The sequence below is a fragment of the Drosophila busckii genome, chromosome 2R (genome assembly GCF_011750605.1).
Source record: "Drosophila busckii strain San Diego stock center, stock number 13000-0081.31 chromosome 2R, ASM1175060v1, whole genome shotgun sequence".
NCBI classification, from domain to species: Eukaryota; Metazoa; Arthropoda; class Insecta; order Diptera; family Drosophilidae; genus Drosophila; species Drosophila busckii.
The window spans coordinates 14,571,643-14,591,942 of NC_046605.1; the positions used below are offsets into that span (position 1 = coordinate 14,571,643).

The following is a 20,300-nucleotide window of genomic DNA, read 5'->3' on the forward strand; positions in this document are numbered from 1 at the left end:
TTCTAATGACATTAAGACGTGTTGCTTGGTGGTCCTTTTTGGGACAATTAGTACGGCTTGCTACACGTACAACATACAATGCCATGCCCCATGCCACAAACTAAGCAGTGAGGCACCTGCAGCAGACTGAAACATGCATGCATAATACAAGTCATAAGTCGATGTCGATGTCGAGTCACATGCAACGTGGGGTAAGCTGCATTTTCTCATAGCAGTTGACCATGTGTAGAAATTACAATAAAATTTGGAAATTTCAATAAAATTTAATGAATAATTATTTTTTTAAAAAATTCATTTTCAAAATAAGCATGCATAAACAATAAAATTTAGAAAAATTCAAAACAAATTAATTTATTATTTTTGGACCAAATATAAATATTTCAGCAAATAAAATTTAGTTTTTGTATTTTGTCAAATTAGATATTTTACAAAAACTATTTATAATACTAAGTATATTGGAAGTTCCAATAAAATTATTATATTTTGTTAAATAAATTAATTTTCAAAATAATATAGTATAAGAAATAAAAGTTAGAAATTATGTGCACATATTAATTTATGTGCTTTGGAATTTAAAAAAAAAAACAAACATAAATATTTCAGGAAATAAAATTTTAAAATTTTCAAGAAATTTATTTTAATATTTATAATTATCAGGATGTACTTATTCAAAAAAAAGTTAGAAAATGTAATTTTGTAAACATTTTTTTTTATTTTAACATAAAAATGATGTTTGAAAATATAAAAAAAATATATATAATCTATACAAGAAAAAGAACAAAATAGGAGCTTGAAATTTATTTATGAATATTTTTTTTATAAATAAAAACTTTAATATAAAATCCATAAAAGTCAAACCTGTTTTTTTTGTAGTTGTAAAATATTTAAATAAATGCAGCTTCGCCTTACAGCTGTAATATTATGTAAGTTTTATAAATTATTGTTAAATTTATTCAATATTATATAGAATATATATATAATATGTAACTGTTAGATATTTGCTATACATTTTAAGTGCTGACATTATTTTGATTTTTTATTTGTAATGGATTTTGCTGACATTATTTGATTTTAAGGAACATTAATACAATTCTTAGTATAGCCAATTTTTATATTATTTTGAAGCGTATTTGAACTTCGTGCTGATGCTTGCATTATTTTATTATGCTGTTAGTTATATTCTTTATATGTATGTATTGATTGCCCAAAGTGCACGTTGGCTTCGTTAGTAATTTTTGATTGGAAAAATTATTTATGCCTCGTATTTGTAAATGCAAAACACACACACACGCACACACACTTAAGACTTTTTCCTCTAGCATTTTATATACATAGTAGTAGTAGTAGTAGTATTTTTGTTGGTGCTTTTGTTTTGTTTATTTTTTGCCTAATTGGAATTCATGCACTGGACATTTGCATATTGCTTTGTTGGCCTCAGCACTTGGCTGCTGGTTTTTGTAACTGTTTTTCGTTTTGAGTGCCTAGAAAGGTTCTGCTTAATTGTGGCTACAACTCAACTTAATCATAAAACAGGCAATGGCTGGGGGAAAGGGCTCCAGGGCCAGGCTAACCAATCAAGCATGCGCGTGAGTCGAAGCATCTTTTTGCGCTCGAACTTGGCGGCTAACTGAATTCAATTACCAAAGTGCCTACTATATGCAAATAAGCCACAAGTACACTTGACAAACGCACACACACACACACACACGCACACAGTTACACACTTGATAGCTGCTGCTTATAGATATATGTATAGAGATAGATATACAGATACAGCCAGTGCCAGTTGCTGGTTACAAATAAGTGAAGTTGTTGCACTCGAGCTACTGCCACTTGCCCCTCTAGTGCTAGTGCCCCACCACTGCCCCCTTTACGGTCTATGCTGCTGCTTGGACTGTTGACCATGTGAAAACTTTGCAGCGTGCAGATAAAAAAAAAAAAACCTTAATATAAGCATAATTAAGTTGATGATTTGTACAAAAAAGGAGACGAGAGCGAGAAAGAAATGATAAACACAAGTGGCTGCTGCCGTTGTTGTTGTTGTTTTGTATGTTGCACTACAGTAGACGCTCCAAGGCAGCACAACAATTCGAGTTGCAATGGCATTCAAACTGCACTTGAAAATCTTAGAGACAAAATGTTAACTTAATTAGTTTGTTACATTCTTTTAATATTCGTTTTTATTTCAATTCAAGTGGCTCGCCTTAAAAATATCTAAATGGTTTCCAAATTGAGCGTTTTAAGATAAAACAGACTCAATTAATTCTCTTATCTGCTTAAACTAATGCAATTGGGCAACAAATCTCAAGTGTTCTGTATATACTTAAAACTAAAATTACTATGTAAAAATTACTACTCAATTTTATTCATTTAAAATTTGTTTAGAACAAAGAAAAATAGGTTACAAAATAAAAATCATTTAAAAGCCTTTCAATAAAATTAAACAAGTTAAAAAATATAAGCTACAAATCAACATTTTTTTTATGTTTCTAATAAATTTAAATATAATAAGAAATTAGACATTTTCGTTGTATTTACAACTAAGAAAAATTCCGTAACTTATATAGAGAATAAATAGTAGAATTTGTTTAACCAGCAGGCGCATTAACATAGTTTTAAAATATTCTTAAACATCTTTCTGTCTCTCTCTCTCAATGACGAATTTTTAGATTTTATTTAGTCTGAGGCAATAATTTTTTAAACTTATTCTATTTCAATATTTTTTCTTTTTAGATTATTGTGTGAGTCACGCTTTTCGAGTGCTTACTGTATGCTCAGTACTTGAGGCACTTTTTTTTTACTCTCATATCATGGGAGCTGAAAGATTGAGAAGTTCTATACAGTTATGAAGATAGGGCAGCTGCCAAAAAGCTTGATGACTGTCGATGACGTTGCCAAGAAGTTCAATGGACTGTTTAGTTGTTGCTGGTATTTCCGTTAGTGTGTGTGCATGTGTGTGTGTGTGTGTGACAGTACTGTCATTGCATAATAATTAGCTGAGAAATTATTATTGTTGTTCATTGTGCAAAGTCAACCGAAAAGAGTCACAAAATCATAATTCAACGACAACAAGCAAAGAAAAATATTTAAATTCAAATCGTTGGCGATGGCTTCATTAGGCAATTTTGGGTGCCATATGTGGCACTAAAACTGGAAATAGCTGTGCGTTCATCTATCTATATATGAAGCTACTTCGATAAAGCATTCTAAGTGTCTCTGTCGATGGCAAAATTTATGCTTAATGAGCGTATCGCTCGCCCAGTTTGAAACTCATTATGCTGGGCTAAATAAACACAAAATATTCCAACTATTATTATAATTTCAAAATATTTACGATTTTTTTGTTAGTGGGCGTAAATTTTTTCTCAATTTTCAGATGATTTTTTTTTAATATAAGCGAATTGCTTTGGAAATGGAACAATTTACATACCAAATTTGGCTGATCTACTGCTGATAGGCTCTGAGTTTTTGTTCCTCATGGACCATTTTTATCTGAGGGTTTTCTTCAACGGAAGCACAAAAATTTTATTAAATGGAATATATAAAATTGAAGTATAATATATAATATTGTTTAGTATATGTATTGACCACGTTATATATTTGTTATTTCTTTCCTTATCCATAACTAGACTAAGTTGCCGCAGCTTGTTTAAATTAAACTAAATAACTAAACTAAAATAAGCAAAAAAAAATATAAATATCAATGTTTTAAATATTTTGGAAAAACCATAAAATTTAAATATGTAAGCAATAAATTCACGCTTATTCAGACAATTTGGCTTTATTTGTTGTATTTTTTAAGTTTATATATAATATACATATGAAATAAGTATATTCATCTATAAGTAAATAAAATATATAGTTCATTTTGTAACATTGTCTTTTAAAACAGTTAAAAAAAAAACGCCGACAAACAGCGAATATAGCAGCCCTACAACGATGCAACTCTAAGTCGACCGACCTCCACAATATAGTGTTCAAATATATCGAATTAGTTGGAATTTCGACATACCTAGAAAAAATCGACATTGTGCATTTCTTAATTGTACGCTGAAGTAAGCGGTCGTAGCCGGAACAATAATAACCATTTTATATATTGTCCACTACATGACTACATATGGAGTTAAAAAAAAATTGAGTTTAAATGCAACGTTTTTTGCTTTCAAAGTAAAAATGGATTAGATTTTTTAATAAAATAAATATTATTTCGACTTGGCAGCTTGTGTCATTTTTTGTTGCTCATATGCATAAAATATGCAAAATTTTAAGTTTGCGCGACCTTTTCTTTTGTACTCATCCAATAAAACGTTTATCCTATTTCAAAATTTTTTTTCACCAAATTTTTTTGTTTTGCAAATTATTTATTTCATAATCTTTTCATCACATTTTCTGTTAGTACCATCTTCCAACGGAAACTCAGAATTTGTTGGCGGCTGCTTTGGATTTTTCACATTAGGTACTTGCTCTTCAGCTACTTCCATTTGCTTAACATAGCTTTTTCCATTTTTTTTTTTCGTTTTCAATTTTTCTGGCTATATTAAAAGCAAATGAGATTTTCTAACAGAATTTGACATTTCAGCTAAAGCTGGTATGATTCTGCCGACTTCAATTTAATCCAACTTTGATGGGGAAAACGCGGAGATGACATTTATTGTAATTGGTTCATTAACTTTACAGCAAGAACCCATGAGATTGCTTAAATTAACTGGTTGCTTGCTTGCGGGTCGGCTCCATATGCGACATCGCGGTTTTCAAGAGTTTACTTTTTGGACTCATCATACTCTTCTATTTCTCCATATTTTAAGTAAGAATCTTTCAATAATTTCTCACTTGTTTAAAGAAATATATTGCGTTTGATAATCTCCCGAGCTGTGAGTGATATTAAATAGTTCTGAGCGATAGCTGAGGTTAGCAACTGGAAAGACGTCTTATTGTGTTCTTCTAATTAAAAATGTAGATTTGTTGGAGGATTGTTCTTCTGTTCACTTTGACTTTTTGTAGTAAACTTAGATATATAGAGCCAGTGTCAATATTGCCGTATTCCTTCCGTCTAGAAAATTTCAATTAATTTGGATAAACCATCGACGTTTCTATCTCTCAGTAGCTTCCGCTTCCTCGTGAGCATCGACTTTAGATCACACTCCCGCTCTGGATTGCCTTCTTCATGATAAATTTTCCTAGATCGAATCATCCCGTCTGCTTGAGACTCCAAGTCGAACACTTCCAGCTTTGTGTACCTCGACCAAGTGATGTTGATATTCATATATGAAGCGTATTTCAAATTTTTTAACCATTTTATATATTTATTTTTTGTTTTTTGGTGTAGTGTATTTTTTATTTACAAATTAAATTTTTTGGTACATTCGACTGAATGTTGATGGTTGAATTCGTTCCACACACAAACACATGGTGTTTAAATGAGAAAACACTTTGATTTCCAAAGAGAGTTCACATAAATAACAAATGCCAACTGACTTTTGTGCAAATCTCTGCATAAAATGCAAACTCAAATCAAAAGGCAACTGAATCACAAACAGCAGCAGCGGAAAAAAAAAATATAACTAAAAATAAAAAAGAATTAAGAAATTCTCTGGCACACACTTTGGAGTTTATCATTGTAATGCAAATGAAGGAAGTGCGCGCTATGTGCCTGCCCCATGCCCCGTGTCCGTGCCACTGCCACGACTCTCACTCACTCACTTGAAACAAGGTGAGGCTGCAACAACAAATTTTGATGCCGTGGGAAATGCTTGGCACATGTGATGCGAAAATGGCACACGAGTCACTTTTTCTGCGCTGAAATCACGCATATGGCGATGGGTGCGGAGTTTGTGTTGGGGGGTAGCGAGGTACTTTAGTAGGTGCATGGCGCTGCAGAAAAAATAAAAGCATAACAAAGTTATGAATATGAATGAATAAATCATTTTACGCAGATTGCCAAAGCAAACTTATAAGAAAACAAAAACAATTCGCGCGCACTCTCACACATCGTTGTATGAAAAAAATGAATCTGTGAAATACTTTCCTTTGACAATCAGCGACAAAAGCTAAGAAGCTACTCAAGTCTGTGCTTGGGTGTCTGTGGAAGCTGCTGTAAGCAAAAGTTTATAATGCCAATGCTATAAGCTGCGGCAAGTGCTGCGAATTAACTTTTTATTTTTTTTATTTTTTTTTTGGTATATGCGCGCATTTTAGAAAATTTAATTTTATCATTTTCTATAATTTGATGTTTTTTTTAAATTAAAGTAATCGTTTATTTTGGCCGGAATCATCCTTTTATTTGAATATAACCGATCATCGAGGGAAGGAATTTTAGGCACGTTGAGGCCTTGACTATTAACAAAAATATTAGTATGCGTGCTCTTAATCTTCTGGTCGGGTTATTTCTTTCGAATGAATCGCCTTTTTGGCACGTTGAGGCCTTGACTATTAGCAGATATTAGTATGTGTACCTTTATTTTTATGCTAGGTGGATCTGTCAGGAAATTTCTTCTTTTTTCTTTTCTTCTGAGCGGATCGCATTTGGTTAGTTTGATAGCTAGCTAAAGAGTTTGGATATGCCATTAGCTTATCCGCATATTGGCTGCTGTGGTGGTTAATCTGGTATCCGACCAAAACAAATCGAAAGTCTACTTTTGACTCATTTCTATTTTTTCCGTTTTAATATTTATATTATATTGTATATATGATTAATATATAAATATACAAAAAGGGACATTTTTTGCTTTCAATACTTTTAAAATGCATTAAATACAACTGAACTAAATTAATATAAATCAACAATTAATGTTTATTTATTTTAAAATTATTTAGTATTTTTGTATTGTATTTTATATCCTTTGTTTAGTTTTGGTTTTTCTGAATAAAATTTCTGCTTGCTACAAGCGTAAATTTTTATAAAAAAAAAACTGGGAGTTTTTTGTCCAATTTATGGCAATATTCGGAAACTATAAATTTGTGTCCTTTTTCCATATTGAATTTTAAAATTAGCAAGTTGTGATGGAATATAAAAAATAAATGTCTAAAGGCATTATTAAATCAGGAACTCCATGTGTTACTCGCATTCTATGAGAATCCCACAAGAACTAAGGGTAGGGCAAACTTAAAATCTAGGGATGTAATGCAAATAACAGAGTCGTATTGAAGCATCGATAACTATCAAAAATATGCTTAATTCGTTTTTAATATCTGTAACATTTTGCAAAGTTCTTTCACTCTCTAAAATATTTGAGTAAAAAATACTTATGGTCTCTTTATCTTATTTATTTTTTACACGAATATTAATTTGGGGTGCTCAATTTTTTATTGAGTTCGAGTTGATTAGAGATGTGAGTGACTTAATCGTTATTTATCGTTACTTATGTATATCTAGTCTATTATACTTCAATAAAAAATATTCACCTTGAGTCTTTATACTTTTTAACTAGATTTCGTAGTACAGTGTAAACTATCGATTTAGCTTAGTGCTATGAAACACGTGCACTTGACCAAGCATAAATATTTTATAAGCGGCTTGTCAACTGCTTTTTAGCTCGCAGTGTAGCCGGACAAACCCAACAAATTAAGTGTGTGCGACTTTCTAAATGAATTGCCCGTAACTACGACTACTACTATTACTTTCAGGGTCAAACAAACTGAAACGAAACTAACTGGGAATAAAAATAAAATTCAAATGAAATAGTTTTGCTTGTAGCTTGACCAGCGCAAGCGGCAAATCCAACTTTGTTTTGCAGTTGTCTATTTATGCGTATGCAAATGCAACGCCCACCGCCCAAACCCCACCCTCTGCTACCCTTTTGTGTCATAGTGAACCAGTTTTAGCATATCGACCCAATCTACAAGCGTAGCCAACCCTTGTTTGCATTTTTTATTAACAAACAGTCGACAAAACGTAAAAAAAAGCCAAAACGGGAGGTAGCAGGCTATGCAAAATATTTGCGCTAAATGAAAAAAAGGGTATAAAACCCTTTCGACTTAGAGGGTGGGTGGGATAAGTGGGCGGGCATTGTTCTTGTTGTTGTTTGCCATGTATGGCACGCATAATCGTTGTTGTTTTAGTGTATTAATTTTGGTTTTTAATAAAGCATAAATATTTGTGTTTACGCTTTAGAGCGGGCCCGTAAGCGTTTGCAACTCAACCCCACAACCACCCACCCACCCCACACTCGTCTGTGGGCTATTTGGTTATCCAGTGTATGATTAGCATTTATTATATGGCTGGCATTTAGTTAGGCCCCTGGGTCTCATTACCAAACTGTAGCGCAGCATTTATCTAAAGCTGTCAAGCGGCATTAATAGCAAAATACCTGAATGACAGAGTCTCTATCTCTCTCTCTCTCTCACACCTTTTGTGACTAGCTTTGGCTTTTATAGCAGCAGCACTGCGATTTGCCTTACATATGCAGTATGCATGTTTTAATTATTAAACAAATCAATTTGCTCGCGCTGAGTCTTAATGGCGTTTATCCATTTTGCACGACTCTCGACTCCACTCGACTCGACTCGGCTCTGCGCCTTGACAGTGTCTCATGCTAACGTTCGCTCGCTCGCCCAGTCAATTACATTTGCATAAATGCATTTTTAATAATGTGCAAAAGATATTTTTTTTCTGTAGCTGCCGCATTTGATTGCAATGGAAATTTAAGTAAATGCTTTGAACTGACAAGCAGTGTTGGCATTTTAGCCTTTTTACGGCTAGATTTTGAAAAAATTCAATTAATTGAAGCTTATTTTTTATTTTTCAGTCTCATATTTTCACAATAGTTCTATGTTGAACTAAACATTTTATTGCAAAGGAATTTGTCAATTTAACTTTTAATATAATATAGATTAAATTTAAAGCTCAAAAAGTTCAAAGATTGAAGTTTATGAATTTACCAGCATTTTATATGTTCTTGTTCACAAATACGTAACAAATTATTATTTTGTGGTTTTCTAATTTTAATAAATATATTAAGTAATATTTCTATTCTTGTTACAACATTTGAGAATAAGCTTTATATTTAAGAATAAAATTTTAAAAGTTTTTTTTACATTCGCAGAAATAAAAAAAAAAATTAAATATAGGCTATCACTGTTGATTTTCATGACAAAAAAATGTATACATTACGATTATAAACTTATATAACTATTATAAACTTATATATATATAAAAAAAATATAACATTCAAAGTCCCTAAGTATAAATTCACATCATATCATTTACATATAAATTCCAAATATATTTAAAAGCAGTACAAGTAAATAATTTAAAGGCTTAAAGTTTAAGTTTTGACATACATATATAAGTAATAAAGCTTTTAAAAAAAAATATATATATAGAATCTTACTAATTTTAAAGGTTATTCTGTCATATTTCCTGTCTTATAATTTTTAAACTTTTTATTCCGATCAATCCTTTTTTCTGTCTAGTCTGTGGCAGCACTGTTACGTTATCTATAAAAAATAACTGTTTAATTAATAAAATGTATAATGCATTTTAAAAAATAGCATTTAAAAAGTTTTAGCTAATCTTATCACTGATTTATTGACTCTCAATCAATTAATTAAGGCAATTAAAACACAACTGCATTTAAATATTAAGCTGATCAAATTGAAGCTACAAATTGATTCGTGGCTTGCGACACGCATTTAAGATTAAATATTTAATTTGTTGCTGTGGCTGTTGCTGTAGCTACAAAATTTTTATAATTAATTAGCTGCAGCTTAACATTTTATAAACTCTTTTCTCTTTTTGTTTTTTATGTTGTTTTGATTGATTTTTTCGAAATTTGTTGCTAACCTCGGCGCTCAGAAGTTCTCGAGAGACTCGAAGCTGGCGCTTGACAAAGCGAACAGCTGAGTTGGCCAATAAAATGTTTAAAGCCACATGCCAATGACCTGTAAAGCGAAGTAAGCGCCACAGCTGCTTGCCACTTTACTGCTTTGCCATTAAAAATGTTTGCTGTTGTTGGTTTTTGCCGGCGTTTTTATTGATTTTCAATTAGTTTTGTTTCGTTTTCCGCTTGCAAGTTTGGCGTTTGCGTTTTTGGCTCATTGCTGCGCTTGTCTTTTTCCTCGCATTTTCCTGCACTACAAATTGACATACTTAATTTGCTATCGATGCCAGTTGCACTATATAGCGACATGTGAGTGTGTGTGTGTGTGTGTGTTTCATGACAAAAAGTTTTGCACTCATAAAATATGCAATTTGCTGTTTGTTTTTGGCCAAGCCAAACGCTTACCAACAACATTGCATTGACTGCAAATTTTGGCAAGCGCCTTCAGTCTTCAGCGCTCTGGCTCTGGGTGCTGGCCAAAAGCTAAAGCATTTTGCCAAAAAAGTGTCAGGGTTAGACCAGAAATAGACACATGCCAATATGCTGGCACTATAAATAAAACAAAAAGATGAGCAAAATATAAAAAGCAATGGAATTGCCACTCCAAGTGCAGTCCAGTTAAAAATGCAAGCTCACGAGAGTCCAAAGTCGCCTTATATATAAGTTGAGTTTAATTTTGATTAATTTATAGATTGAGTTAAGTTTTGCAGCTCACTCAAGTTTGCCAATGCAGTTTGCAGCTATTCAAGTATAAAAAACATCGAGTGTCCAATTAAAGTTTCGAGCTAACGAAAAAAAGTTTAATTTATAGATTGAGTTACATTTTGATTGCTCATTAAAGTTTGTTCAATTGAAAACATTTTTGTGCAAATCAGTTTAAGTTTCAAGTCACTAAATTTCTAGTTAGAATTACATTCTTATTAATCTATATAGTGACTTTAATTTTGTTTAATATATAGATTGAGCAATTTGAAGCAGCAATGCTTGGAATAATAATTGGCTTGGGTTTCTGAAATTAAATTATGAAATTATCCTGCCAAACTATTTAAAGTTATTTGCTAAAAAAAATGTCAATTAATTATTATATTAGGTTAAACAGCTTTAAGCAATTTAAAGAGCAAATAATTCATTTTATTTCCTTTTTTGCAGCTATTTTTATTTCAAGTATACAAATAAATTATAAAAATAAATGCGATTAATTGTTGAATTATTCTGCCAGTTCAGTTAATAAAGAAAGAAAGTTAGTGTAATAAATTTATTAAATTATCCTTCAAAACAAGCTTAAGTCGCGTAATTTATAATTTTAGTTAAGTTTTTATTACTTTTCAGTTTAATGTTAAATGTTGTAGAAACTTTAGTTGCTTTCTCAACTGTAAATAATTTAGAAAAATATCCAGTCGCTGAATTTATAGATTAAATTTATAGATTGAGCAACTTAAAAGCTCATTAAAGTCGTTGGCCATTGTGCTGCAGCCATTTGGAGTGTAATTAATTTATAAAATTATGCCTGCGGCTAAATAATAGTTTTAGCTTTTAGTTGTCTTTTTGCCATTTGAATGGCAATTGGCCTCAATAGTTTTTTGTTAATGGTTAGTTAATGTACTTAGTAGCCAATGCTTTTAAATGCTGCGGTCGCTGACGCATTTTAAATTCAATGCTCTGAGCAAATAATAATTTAAATGCATAAAAGCAAATGCGCATGCATTAATTTTAATAATTATTTACAAGCAATTAAATGTCGCGCGTATGTTTTATTATTTAGTTAGTAATGCAATTTTTTAAAGCTCCTCATATGTTAAAGTTTCGTCAAGCGTCAATTAATTTGCATAACAAAGTGCCAAAGCGAAAAATTGCATTTTGTAATTATGAGCGTGACCTATAAAAGCGGCTGTTTTATAGCTAGAATTTAGCTATAATTTAAGCTGAAATGTAAAGAGGAAGTAAAAAGGCAGTTTGGCAGTTTAAATTTTATGTTTTGTGTTGTTTTTTATTTTTGTATTGTTTTTTTTTTATATAGTTTGTTGTTTGTTTGTGGTTGGTTGTAATTAATTTAATAATACATTTGCTTTTAGTTAATTTAATTATCATAATACATAAATACATAAAGTGCGCTAAATGCTTTCAATATATTCTATATAATATTTATATACAATTTAAAGTTTAGATGAATGTTTAACAAATGTGTGTGTAATGTTTAGTTAACTATGCAGTAGTTCTTCTTGCTAAATGCTACAGTTACATATCGAGGGGGTGAGCGGGGGTTAAGGGGGGCGTTGTTGTATATTTAATATGCATTATTTTTAATATAATATATCACATTGAATTTGAAAGTGTTTACTTGCAACATTTCTAGTAAATAATTCGTAAGTTATACATAATAAGCCTATAAATAGCATTAATTCATTTTTCACTATATAGCAATCACTATATATATAACTATATATATATGTTTGTATTTGTATTTGTGCAGTTTGAACACTCGAAGAAATGCCTACGAAAAAAAGTCTTTTTTTTTTTAACACTATATGTGTGTGTGTGTGTTTTTGTGTGTGTGCGCAAGCGTGAGAGCAACTTCAAGATGGCCGCCCTTGCGCAGGAACCGATGATGAGTGTGCGAGCGAGAGCGCAAGCGTTCACTCATTAGGGGAGGGAGAGAGCGAGCTTTACACTAGAAAAGCTTGACCGCTGTTCTTATTCGTGCTCTCCACAGCTGCCGCAGCTGCTGCCGCTTGTTGTTGTTGCTGCTGCTGCTGCGCAGCCGCTGCTGAGGTCGAAGCCTGCGCGGTGGACTGTGTGCTATTGGAGGCTTGGCTTAGGCCGCTGCCGCTGCGAAGATGCACGGGCGCGGCGGCGGCAGCGTTGGCGGGCGCTGTGGCACGAAATTGTGGCTGCAACAAGCGCTGCTGCTGCTGCTGGCGCGCTAACTGTTGCAGCTGCTGCGCCTGCAGCTGTTGGTGATGCGCATGCGGCATCATGGACAAAGCCTCGTGCTGCTCATAGGCGCTGTACTCGGACTCGATGCTGTGGTAAATGTGCTCGGAGGGCGGGCGCATGGCTAGCGACTCAACCATGGGGCGCATGGGACGCGGCGAGGGCGTGGCAGTGGTGGCGGATGAGTAGTTGGCCTCCATGTCCTCGGTGCAGTAGTAGGCGGGCGGCGGCGGCGCCTGGCGGAAGATCAAACCAGGCGAGACGGGCTGCTTGAAGCGCTCGTGATGATCCAGCGTGTAGTTGTTGCCACGTGGCGAGAGCTCAATGGGAATGGCATAGCGCAGCTTCTCCCAGAAGTAGCGATCGCAGGTGAGCAGACGATTCGATGGTACCGACTTGAGATAGGGTGAGAGTTCGGCTACATCCTCCGCCTCGGCGCTGACGCTCGTTTCCTCAATGATAACCAACTTTTGGGCCAAACCACGCAGCGCCTCATGGAACGCATTGCGGAATTCGATGCGCTGCCATTCGGTGGCCAGCAAATGACGCGTGAGCACGAGTATAATTTTGCGTGATGCACGCGCCGCCTCCACCAGCTGCAGATGCGACGCCTGCGGCGGCAGATCGCGCTGCTGTATGCAGAGCCTGAAGGGCGGACGTCCATGCTCCAGCTCGGCGGCAATGTTGCGGCAAACGAACTCGTAATCCTTATCCGAGTGCAGTATAATGGCGTCGTACAGTTTGCCCGCATCCTCGAAGCGCGGCTCACAGACGCGCACGCCGTAGTGGGCGAACAGCCACATGCGCACGCTTTCGCGGAAGACAAAGACAATGATGAGCACGACCAGCAGAAAGATAAGCACCAATACAGCGGCAAGCAGTGGCAGGCGATAGCCGGAGGCAAGATTCTGCGTGGAGCTTATATTGCTGGCACTGGCGTCCAGCAGTTCGGAGCAGTCGGCGCCAGCCACAGGCGGCAGCTCCAGCTCGCGTTTAATCCCAGCGTCCAGGCAATAAATGTCCGGCGTATCGCGCACGACCAGCGCATTGTCTGCGACGAACTGCAGCAGCTCGCGCAGCTGCTGGCAGCGACAGCTCCAGGCATTGCGTCCAAGCGTAAGTCCCAACAGATTACGGCGATATTGCAGCTGTTGCAACTGCTGCAGTGGCAGCTGCGTCAGCCGATTGTTGTCCAGGCGCAGCTCCTGCAGTGACAGCAGCGGCTCGAAGGTGCCATTGCCCAGCTCCATCAGCTGATTGCCTTGCAGATGCAGCTCACGCAGCAGCGACAGTCCCTGGAACGTGCTCGAGTCCAAGCTGCTGAGCTTGTTGTGCTCCAAATGCAGCACGCGCAACTGTGGCAACTGCGCCAAGCTGCCATTGGCAATGTGCAGCAAATTGGAGGCATTCAAATAAAGCGTATGCAACTGACGCTGCCCCGCTAGATGCTGCAGCTCGAGTGTGGCAAAGTCGTTGCCATCCAAATATAAAACATTGACGTCCTGCGGCAAACGCTGCGGCACTTGTGGCAAATGCTGCTTGCCGCAGTCGACAATGCTGCTGGACCAGTTGGCGTCGTGGAAGCAGCTGCAGTTGTTGGGGCAGATCAGTTCGCAGTCGCAGCGCTCGTACTCGCAGCAATGGCATGTGGCAGGGCAATGCGAGTCGTACTTGCAAACAAAGTCGGAGCTGCTGAGCGCGGCGAGTGGACGCAGTGGCGCCTGCCGGCTGTGTGGCATCAGGCACTCGATGTTGTGCAGATCGACGACGCGCGGATGTTGCCGCGTGGTCAGATTGTTGATGCGTTGCAGCCACTCCATGCTGCAGTCGCACTCGAAGGGATTGCCGCCCAAATAGAATTCGGGCAGTGGCTTATCCAAAGCAACTGGCGCTACACGCAGTGAATTGAGCGTCAGCTTGGACAGCACATTGGCATAGAGATCGACGCGTGCCAGACGCGTCTTATCCACAAATGTGTTGGGCTGCAGCTGGCTTATGATGTTGTTGTTGATGAACAGCAGCTCGATGGAGTTGGGCACGGAGTTGGGCGCAATTTCGGTAATGCGATTGTGACTTGCGTCCAGCGTGCTGACGCGCAGCTCCTCCTGCAGCTTGTAGTAGTTACCCAAAGCTTCAATATAATTGCCATGTATATCCAGCCACTTGAGATTGGAGGGTATAAACGCGTAGTCGAACCAAACCAAATGATTCTCCGACAGATTCAGCCAGAGCAGCGATGCCAACGTAGCGAAGATGCCATTGATGTCGGTCAGGAAGTTCTTGTCCAGACGAATAGCTTCGATCTCTGTATTCTTATCGAAAGCACCACGTTCGATGCTTTGTATGCGATTCTTGGCGAGATTCAGCACACTCAGACGTGGCAGCTGCGCAAACATGTGCAACGTAATGTTGCCAATGCGATTATCGATGAGACGAAGTCCAGTCAGCTGATTCAGATTGTTGAAGCTGCCATTTTTAAAGTCCGTAATTTGATTCTCGCCCAAATCGAGCGTCTTCAACATGCTCAGATCCTGTACAGCTTCGGGCACTTCCAACAGCTGATTGGAGCTCAGATCCAACTCTTTCAAATCCGAGCAGTTGCGGAACGCCTGCGACTCCACAATGCTAATCAGATTGTTGTTCAGCGTAAGTTTTGTCAGCACGTAAAGTCCATTGAAGATGCGATTATCCAAAGTGTGCAGACGATTCTCCGCCAAATTCAACGTATGCAGATTGTAGAGCGGCAGGAATGCGCCCTCCTCGATGTGGCCTATGGAATTGTTGCGCATGTCCAGAATCTGCAGAAAGTACAGCTCCTTGAAGGTCTTGGCGCCAATGCGAGTCAGCGCATTGTTCGAAAGATTCAGCACAATGAGACGAATCAAACCGGCGAACGTGTTGTTGTCCACATGATGACTGGTCAGCTGATTGCCACTCAAATCGAGCACCAGCAGCTGCTCCAGACGATGCAGCAGACCCTTGGGCAGCTCGAAGAGATCGTTGTGCTGCAGATGCAGCTCGCGCAGCTCCTTGTTGCCCGCAAACGCCGCCGCAGGCAGCGACTCCAGATGATTGTGCGACAGATTGAGAACGCGCAGCGAACTCAAACCGGCCAAAGCGCTGGCACCCAATGTGGTTATATTGTTATGTTGCAGGCTGAGCGTTTGCAGGCGGCGCAGTCGCGAGGCGCCCCAAGCATCGGGCAGCGCACGCAGCTCGTTGAACGACAAATCAAGCAACTGCAGCTCACTGCCGCCGCTCACTGTGGGCGCATTCAAACAAAGTTTCTCCGAGAATCCCAAATACTCCGCAGCGCGTATGCGATTCTGTGTAAGATTGAGCAACTGCAGCCCTGGCATGCTGCACCAGATGCCCTCGGGCAATTGGCGTATATTATTGTCGGCCAGATGCAGCTCGTTGAGCTCGCGCAGTCCGTGGAACGCCTGCGCTTGCAGCTCCAGCGTCTTGCCGGGTCCCCACAGCGCATTGTGCGTCTCCAGCTGCAGCCGCTTGAGCGACATCAGTCCCTCAAATGCATTCGCGGGCACGCGCTGTAGCTTGCACGCATCGATGCGCAGCTCGGCGAGCTTCTGCAGCTTGCGGAACTGGCCGCTGCCCAAGTCGCTGGCATGCAACAAATCCGCGCTGCACTGCACCTCGAGCCGATTGGCCGTCTCGGCTACCTGCAGATCCAGCGGTGGCGCCGCTGCACTGCTCTCCAAGACGCGCACATTGCATTTGATGTCCATGGTGGTGCGCACGAATTCCCAAGCGCACTGCTGCGCATGCGTCGCTGTCAGCGTTAGCGTCAGCGCCAGCAGCAGCAACAGGCTTTGATTTCTCGCTTTGAACATTTTTATTTTATTTTTATTTTACACTTTGTCGCTTAGATTAAGCTTTCGGTATTTGTGATTTTTGGGGGTATGTTGAGGGTAATTTTTGGTAAAAATTGAACACTATTCACTTTCTGGTTTTCATATTTGATCGCTTTTGCTTTAACGCGTTAACCGTAATCCTTTAGCGTAAATAAATTTCAACAATTTTATTTATTTTCTATGCGTTGCGTTGCGTGTGTGCACTTAGCGATTATAGAATTTATTTTGTTGTTAAGCACTTTAATTTTTACTTGGCACTTGGTATAATCGTTTAACGTTTTACGTGCTCTCGTCGTTTCAGTTTCACGTCTCTATGTGTTTGTTATTTTACTTTGCTTGTTTTACTTTTAGTTTTGCTTGTGTTTGGCCGGAGCTCGTTTTCTTAAAACATGTTAACCGCCTCGCTTTTCAACTCAAACTGATTGCTGAAGTTGCACGCAAGCGACTCCGTTGGCTCGTTGAAAATGTTTTTACGAGCGACGACGGCAAACGGCCAAACGATTGCTGCTGCTGCTGCTGCACACAGACGCAGAGCCAGACAGACAAGCAGCGCTCTGTGTGTGTGTGAGACGCTCACTATGCGTGTGTACGTACGTACGCTGCTGCTGCTGCGCTGCCAACTGCACTCACTCACATGCATGTGCACACTCGCTCTCACATACGCTCTCTCCCACACTCAGGCAGCGCTGCGCTGCTAGCGTCGACTGCAGCTTGGAGTGCATTTCCTGCATGTGCCAGCGACATGTGTTTGCGCTCACATTCAGTTTCGCTCACACATATGTGTGTGAGAGCAAGTTAGCGTTGCGCTCTCAGCACAAAGTAGGGGAAATGTTGCCATGCACACACACACACACGCACACAAACATAGGCTTAACCCGCTCTCTCGCGCTCACTCAAACAAATCTGTGCTCACAGTGTCGATCGTCATACTAATTATGATTTTTTTATAGCAAATTATTTAACAAATAATTAATACTCAGCGCTTATCAGTGCGGCGATAATTATTATAAATGAGTGTAGTAGCCTAGTAGTATAGTAGACTATATAGATAAGACGCGTCGCCAGTGAGGCAGCCAAGTTCAGAGTTTAATATTAAGTATAATATAAATCAGCTACATTATCAGTAGCACAAAAATATATTTTAAAAATGTTGTCTTTTTTTTGTTTTGTAATTTATAGGGTTAAATTTCAACTCACAGCAGCCGACAGTCAACAGGCGGTCTGGCAACATTTTGTGTGCACTCAGCTGGAGACCGCCTCCTCTTTTGGTTGGAATCCTTTGGCAACAACAGCGCCCAACCCCACTTTGAGCATGTTGCTATGCTCATGTTGCATGCCACGCGGCCTTTTAAACATCTGTTGCTGTTGCTACTGTAACTGGACCATATAAACTAACGTCGAGTGTGTGGTGTGGTGTGGCGTGGTGTGTTGCATGCAGCTTGGAAGTCATAAAATGTTAAATCTATTGTCGCAGTATGTTGAGCATGTTTGTATATTTTAGCAAAAGCTCACATGTTTCATTCACTTGCCTCCTTCACTTTGTGTGCAACTCAAAGCAGCAACGTCTTCTTTTTTTTGTTGGCTACTACAATTTGGCAAATTGCGTCGCCTTTTGGGGCAAAAAAGTGATTGAATGCACGCTTTGACACAGACATTTGAGAAGTTTACTCTAATAATATTATAATCAAATTGGCTACAAAAAGTTCGTTTTGCAATCAAATTAGCTTGGCAGTAACTTTAGAGTTTAAACAACTTTGTGCAGCAATTTGCGTTGGGGGCGCGCTAGGGTTAATCGCTGTCGCTGCGCTGCGCTGCGACTTTCCTCCTAAGCTTAAATGAAGGCAGCAATATTCATGCATTAGCCATAGCGCCATCATTTTCAAGCTTAGCCACTAACACATGTAATTTCTGAGATGCAAACTTACATGTGTTTGCTTTGGATAGTCAGCAAATTTACGAGTTGCTACCGTGCCCATTTATGTCATACAAACAGCAACAACAACAGCAACATGAGCAGCTAACACGGCTCAACAATCTTTCTGGCTTTTTCTCTGGCTGCTGCTGCCGCGCGGCAAAGCTTAAAATATTGCATATGAATGTTGCATGCGCGGCGCTGCCAGCGAAGCAACATTAACGAGCAGCAGCAACATTTGCGGCGGCAGCGGCAACATTGCTGCCGTGTTCGCTGCCCAGCCTGGCAACATTATAGTTTCGTATGCTATTATTATGCCATTTTTAATGGCACTTACATTCACGCGCGCGCAACAAGCGAGCAGAGCAGCAACAGCAACGACGCTGGCAGCGCAGTCGACGTTAAAGCTTTGTATGCCACGCTTTGTGCTCTGTTTCGTTTTTGGCAAATCCTCTGCTTTGCTCTGCTCTTCAGCACTGCACACAAGTTTAGGCATAATGACGCTCACTAAATAGCCTACGCTACACTGATAACGGCATGTACACTGAGTGCTAAAAGTATGCGCATGCTAACTTTTTACAACGCCTTGTCCAGTCGCCTATGCCCTCGCTTTGTTTTTATACAAATTTCGTTGCTGACTATTTAATGTCGCTTTCGGTTATTTTTCCGCTGCACTAATTTCTGCGCTGGGAATTTTTTAGCAACTGTAATCTAACGGTAAGTTCATTTGGCATAATGTATGCAGCTGTGTGTGTGCGCTTATGTTTTTATTGTGTTACTTTTATTGCTGACCATGCATGTAAATGTCACGCCCAGCACGCCCACCTGTCATACATGCCGCTGCTTTAATATTTACATGCATATGCACGTGTATACGTGTGTGTGTGTGCGTGTGTTTTTCGGCTGTCGACTTATGCCACTTAAAATTACATTACAACTACAAAAACTTCTGTCGTCTGCCAAGCACAACAAGAACCGTAACTATGAAAGCGCGAGCCAAATTTTGCGCTCTTCCTCTCCCACGCTCTCTTGCTGCAGCGCAAAGTTTAAGCGTCGTCGGCGTCGACGTCGTCGCTTGCGCTTTGCTTTAGTTTCTTCTTTAGTTGCTCTGCTGTCATTTTTTTTATGCGTTTTGCCTGCTAGCTGCAAATATGAAACTTTTGTTACTTAATTATTTTGTTTGTTGTTCTTGTTAGTGTTGCTGCTGCTGTTGTTGTTTGCTGCTATATTGTTATTAATTAATTGAGTTACGCTTGCACTGCAATTGTTGTTGCTGCTGCTGTTTGTTTGTTTGTTTAGTGGTGCGAATATTTTATGAATTTTTAAATTTCATTAACGCAGCAAAGTGCCGACAACTTGCTCGTACTCATTTTGTCGCTCTGCTTCTGCTTGCCGAGGCCGACGTCGCCAAGCTGCAGTCAAAGCGCTTGGTGCACCACACAAAATTGTCAATAAGCAAATGCTAAAAATAAAAAGTGCAACAAATATGCGCAGCAAATTATGTTTAAGAAAATAAAAGTATTTGCCGCTTTCACTTTATTGTAGCAAAATAATTGCAAGGCAACATGTTTGCCTTTGTAGCTAAACACTGACTGGCAAAAGTATGCGCCTGAGCCTGAACCTGAGCCTGGCGCTCTCATATGTTATTATAGCAAGAGGTAAACCCAAGAGTCTACAACTCGGGCAGAGCTCGTAAACACACCCAAAAGCCAAATTGCCAAAGAAGTGCAAGAGCCAGGCAGATGGCAAACAACAACAACAACA

The 20,300-nt window shown here is 38.6% G+C and overlaps 1 protein-coding gene across 1 annotated transcript; it reads right to left on the bottom strand.

Annotated features, from left to right (window-relative positions):
• Window positions 1–11,982: 11,982 nt before the first annotated feature.
• Window positions 11,983–17,028, bottom strand: LOC108597141 (toll-like receptor 7). The gene has a single exon (XM_017983533.1). The coding sequence runs from the start codon at window positions 16,601–16,603 to the stop codon at window positions 12,482–12,484; it is 4,122 nt and encodes a 1,373-aa protein (XP_017839022.1). The 5' UTR covers window positions 16,604–17,028; the 3' UTR covers window positions 11,983–12,481.
• Between the last annotated feature and the right edge of the window lie 3,272 nt (window positions 17,029–20,300).

Excerpts from the sequence above, each read along its gene's own strand:
- LOC108597141 (XM_017983533.1), bottom strand. The coding sequence starts at position 16,603 with ATGTTCAAAGCGAGAAATCAAAGCCTGTTGCTGCTGCTGGCGCTGACG.